This window comes from Nanorana parkeri, unplaced genomic scaffold (assembly GCF_000935625.1).
Source record: "Nanorana parkeri isolate BGI_ZX_2015 unplaced genomic scaffold, ASM93562v1 scaffold38, whole genome shotgun sequence".
NCBI lineage: Eukaryota > Metazoa > Chordata > Amphibia > Anura > Dicroglossidae > Nanorana > Nanorana parkeri.
The window spans coordinates 1,367,258-1,372,597 of NW_017306306.1; the positions used below are offsets into that span (position 1 = coordinate 1,367,258).

Sequence of the window (5,340 nt, forward strand, 5' to 3'; positions counted from 1 at the left end):
GATTCTTATTATTAGTTATGATCGATTAGATCGATTAGTTGTTGCAGCCCTAACCTGCACTTTATTTAAAACCGATAGTATTTACATATTATTGCTTTTATTTAAAATACAGAATTAAAAGATATTTTGCGGCGTAAAATAAATTTTTGGACGTCAAACCTAAAAATTGTATTTCGTGCAGCTCTTACAGCATATGGGGAGACAGTACAATTACAATAGAATACCATGCAAAAGGATTAGAAGGACCCTGCTCCTGAGAGCTTACAATCTGCAAGGCGGGTCATGTGATACAGAAGGTAATAGCTATGAGGGATGAGCTAATTGAAGAAGTAGATGTGCAGTTTTTAGGAAGAAGTGGAATAGGCTTCCCTGAACAGATGAGTTTTCAGTGACTGACTAGGATATCATCGAATCAGTTTCAGTAGGGAGTTCCAGAGGATGGGAGAAGCTCTGTAGAAGTCCTGGAGGTGAACATGGGAGGAGGTGATGGAGTTAAACAGCAGGCGATCTTGGGAGGAGAAGAGAGGATGGTTTGTATGACATTTGGAGAGAAGGATGGAGATGTAGTCGTGGTGGAGTTGTAGATGGCTTTGTATGTTAGTATTTTGAATTTTTTGCATTGTGCTATTAGAAGCCAGTGGAGGGATTAGTAGAGGAGGGTGACAGCCACTGACTGGTTGGTTAGGTGGATGAGTCTATCAGCACCATTCATGATAAATTGGAGGGATAGCCTAGTAGAGGTAGGCCAATGAGAAGGGAGTTGCAGTAGCTGAGGTGAGAGCTGACGAGACAGTGAATTAGTAACTTTGTGGTGTCATTTCTTAAGAAAGGACGAAGTTTGGAAATGGTACCGAGATTAAGATGGCAGATTTGGTCAATGATTGGATGTGGGGCCTGAAGGAGAGTTCAGAGTCTAGAATTACACCTAGGAGTCAGTAGAGCTGGCTCCCCAAAAAGTCCTGCAGGCTCCTGGATTGGACAGCCTGGCTCCTGAATTCCATGATGGGTATTTTTATGATCATGCAGTTTATTTATAATAAAACCCTTAGGATAGGCCATAATGTGTGGGCATCATCACATTAAATCCTTTACCTCACTAACGAGTCACACAGCTTGACTTGTATTTTCAAACATTGTTAACAAAAAATCCAATGCTTATAAATCACAGAGAATCAGGAAAAAGATAAGATGGGAACGTACCAGACCATCAGCGCCTACTCGCCCGCGTCCGGTTACCCGAAAGGTCACTTCCACCTCCCAATTGTTAAAGCTTGGGGCTGTTTTCGTCCAGGCAGATCCTTTCTGACTCTTCAGGGACGGGGTAATTCTGATCTGATCAGCGCTGGGAATGGCATCTAGAATGGCAAAAGTAGGCTGGGTTACCAACGAGGAAAAATCAGAGCTATAGCCAACCAGATACAATGCACTGAAAACACATGAAAGAGTCGTTTGTTTCATTAAGGCTTATGGCAGGGCATGAGAATAAAAATGGAGGTTTTAGCAAATGTGACCAATTAGAACAATTGTTTCTTTTTCCCATAAAAGTAAGGTGATACCTAATGGTCCGGCAATCACAACAATCTAATTTTCATTTAGATGAATCTGCCAAAATGAGCAAAAGTTCTGATCTTAAAGGGGAATTATGAGGCGAGTGATTTTCACTCAACCTCATAGTACGAGCCGACCTGTGACAATGAAACTGTCACGTCGGCTCAATAGAAGTGAGCGAACACATACCGTCGCTCACTCACTTCTCGATCATGTCCCAGCAGAGAGCCGTGACCGTCACTCACGGCTCCCTGCAGGGATTCCCCCCTCTGATCCTCCAGCGCTGACTGGCGGAATGGACGTGAGAGGTACAGCTGGATCTGCCTCTAGATAGGCAGAGCCAGCTGTCACTCAGGCAGCTGGGTGGATCTTGACAGTAATGTTGGGATCCGTCCCGGCTGCGACGGTAGCTTGCTATATACTGAGCTTTGGATCACGGGAGGACGCTAGTTTGTGTCCTCCCGTAACCCTTAGGAAAACTATGGGGAAAAGCACTGACCCCATAGTTCTCCTTTAATGAGTGCTTTTCACTCACCTCATAGTTCTAGCCGACCTGTGACAATGAGACTGTCACAGGTCGGCTTAGTAGATCGGGAGGTGAGCGAACACATACCGGCTGGATTCCCCCCTCCGATAGCGCTGACTGGCGGAACGGACGGGGAAGGGGGCGGGTACAGCTAGATAGGCAGAGCCAGCTGTCAGTCACGCAGCTGGGCGGATCCCGGCACAATTGTCGGGATCCGCTTCAGCCGTGGCGTCTCAGTATACCGCGAGCTACAGCTCGAGGTATACTGAGCCTAGGGTGACGGGAGGACGCTGGTTTGTGTCCTCCCGTTACCCTAAGGAGAACTATGGGGAAATGCCTTAACCCCATAGTTCTCCTTTAAGTTCCCTCCGCAGCCATTTCCAGAGAGCTTCACTGACAGTGAGGTGTGAGGCTCCATGGTGGCAACCAAGGAAGATCTCCTCATCTGACTGCCCCAAAGATTTACATGACCGTGCAGATTTCTCCCCAAACTGCATTTTGTTCTTTTATTATATCCAGCCAAAACTTTCTCAGTTTTGGATAGAGTGAGGAACCAGTCAGATTTATACTGTAAATCAGGGCTTTAATTCATCAGCAGGAAGTGAGGAAAGTATGTGTTTGAGGATCATCATTTTATACCCCCTTTCTCACCGGGGCGGTTCGGTCGCGCGGATCCGCCGACATGAACGATCACATACATTGCTATGGGGACAGTTCATGCAACCGCGCGATCCGAACAGACCTGCCCGAACTGCTCCTTGCACTGAGATCGTGCTGATCCACAACCGCCCTGGTGTGAATGGGCTTTAAAAGGTGTGTTTGTTGATATTTTAAAGATATGGGTAAAGTTTCTCTTAAGTGTTCTTTCCTGTAAATCTACCTGGGTGCACTTGGGGCCCCAAAATTTTAAAAAAACAAGAAAAACAATATCATGTGTCTTTTGGTGCTAAAGTTTCTATGTCAGGTTCACTATCTGTCTGGTAGTTATTCATTAGAGGAGACAATTCCCTTTACTTGCAAGTCCTCTCTGCCAAGCACATAAATGATGCAATTAAGTCTCCTGCAAAAATAAACACTGATTTAGTGAATCCTTATAAACCAGTTACTGAAATGAGTATAAAAACTATCCAGACCAGCAACGCAGGTAACTTTTTGACTTAATTTGCAAAGCGCACAGACTTAGTACAAAGATAAACAGTGGTGTACAAAGTGCAGAAACCCGATGTCACTGCACTCGTGTCACCAAAAGACAAATTGCTGGATATAAATCCTTGGTTCTCAACTGGTGGGTCGTGACCCAAAAGTGGGTCACCACATGCCTTCCACTGCACAAGGTGAGAGGCTCCTCTGCCTCCCCCAGTGCAGCACTGTCAGTTCTCATACCGAGCAGCCATTCAGAATATGTTGCCTGGTGCCGAGTGTCAGTTTGAGGTGGGATGGGGCTATGGCCGCGAGGGAGCTTCACCCATACATGCATTGCTTACAGCTCCCTCATGTGCCTTGTAGAAGTGCCTGGACTGGAGTGACATCACATTCTGGCTCCCGGCACCTCTACAGGGCGCACAAATGAGCGGTACAAGCAATGCACATATGGATGGAGCTCCGTCACAGCACAACAGCCCACACTGGACACCAGGCTGAGGATCCACTCCAGTTCTTCTAAGATAGGGAGACTGGGGGGGGATCTTAAAAAAAGAAAACTCATTATTTTTGGAGTGTATATAAAAGGTCTGTGAGATTGTGTCTATGGTTGTGCTTGTCATTCAATGTTTTTGACGGCCTATTCAAAAAAGTACAGGGATTAACACACTGTACCGCGCAATCACACCTACCGCGTATTCTGGTGTGGGAAGCTCGTTGCATTGCCATTCATTTGAATGGCACCCAAAAACGCACCTCCCACCCACACTTCGTAAGCCCGCACCGGAACAATGGCATGCTTTCCATTGCAGTGTGACTGGGTCACCACTGACCGAGCACAAATGTGGGTCCTGAGGTTACACAGGTTGAGAACCACTGATATAAATTATTGCACTTCTCTCTCTATACTAGTAAAATGAAGTCATAATTATAAAAGGGGTAAATTAAAAAGTATTCATAAACAAGTGAGTATTGTTCTAGGGCTGCAACAACTAATCGACATAATCGATTATTGAAAAAGTTGTCAACTTTTTCAATAATCGATTAATCGGCTTCCGATCAGTTGGCCCTGTTCACGGCTCCACACACGCTGCGCGCCGCACCTTTTCCCCACCTCACGCTCTCCGCTGCCAGACCCGCCCGCATCCACACCGCACCTCCTCCCCGCCCGCCCACATCCACGATTGGCACAGGGACGCGGGGAGATGTAGTAAGGAGGAGCAGGTGTGGGGGGATGACAGCCGCTGATAGACAGGTCCGATCTCAGAAGCAAGTTGCTGGAAGACTGCTCAGGTAAGCCTGCACTTCCCACACATGGTGCTCTGTAATGTATTGCTGGGATTTGTATTCCTCTATAGCTTATGGTACATTGTGCTGTATATTATACATAGGAATACACATCCAGCAATACATTATACACTGTATGTATAATGTATTGCTGGGATTTGTTGTATTCCTATATAGCTGGTGATATTCTGCACTGCACTGTATAGAGGACTACAAATCCCAGCAATAGTACATTATACAGCGCAATGCAGAATACCACCAGCTATAATGTACTATTGCTGGGATTTGTTGTAGTCCTCTATAGCTGGTGATATTCTGCATTGCGCTGTATAATGTACTATTGCTGGGATTTGTAGTCCTCTATAGCCGGTGCAATTCTGCATTCATTGCTGTATAATTTTACACTTTCCTTTTCACTATATTGCACACCACACTATTTTTTTCCACCGCTCCAAGCTTGCTCCTGTGATGGACTACAATCTCAATACAAACTAGTAGTCCCATCACTGGAGCCATTTTTAATTTTTTTTTTATTGTTTATCCGATTAATCCAAATTAATAATCGGCTAACTAATCGATTTTGAAAATAATCGTTAGCTGCAGCTCTATATTGTTCACCATTTTCCACCACCTAAAATGTCTTTTTTTTTTGCTGGTCTCATCCTTTGTCTGTTTTGCACATGAAAATTCATAAATGCAAAAATAATAATTGTAGTCACCCCAGTACTCTAAATGATGGTTTGTAATGTATGTATGTATGTATGTATGTATGTATGTATGTATGTATGTATGTATGTATGTATGTATGTATGTATGTATGTATGTATGTATGTATGTAT

General features: G+C 44.7%; 1 protein-coding gene across 2 annotated transcripts in view; it reads right to left on the reverse strand.

Moving 5' to 3' along the window:
- The window catches only part of LMAN1 (lectin, mannose binding 1), a 35,189-nt gene that overhangs the window by 23,952 nt on the left and 5,897 nt on the right, over positions 1 to 5,340 (reverse strand). For both annotated transcript variants that reach the window (XM_018570410.1, XM_018570403.1), the window contains exon 2: positions 1,201 to 1,355. In XM_018570410.1, the coding sequence (XP_018425912.1) occupies positions 1,201 to 1,355 (155 nt within the window). The remainder of the gene's footprint in view (positions 1 to 1,200; positions 1,356 to 5,340) is intronic.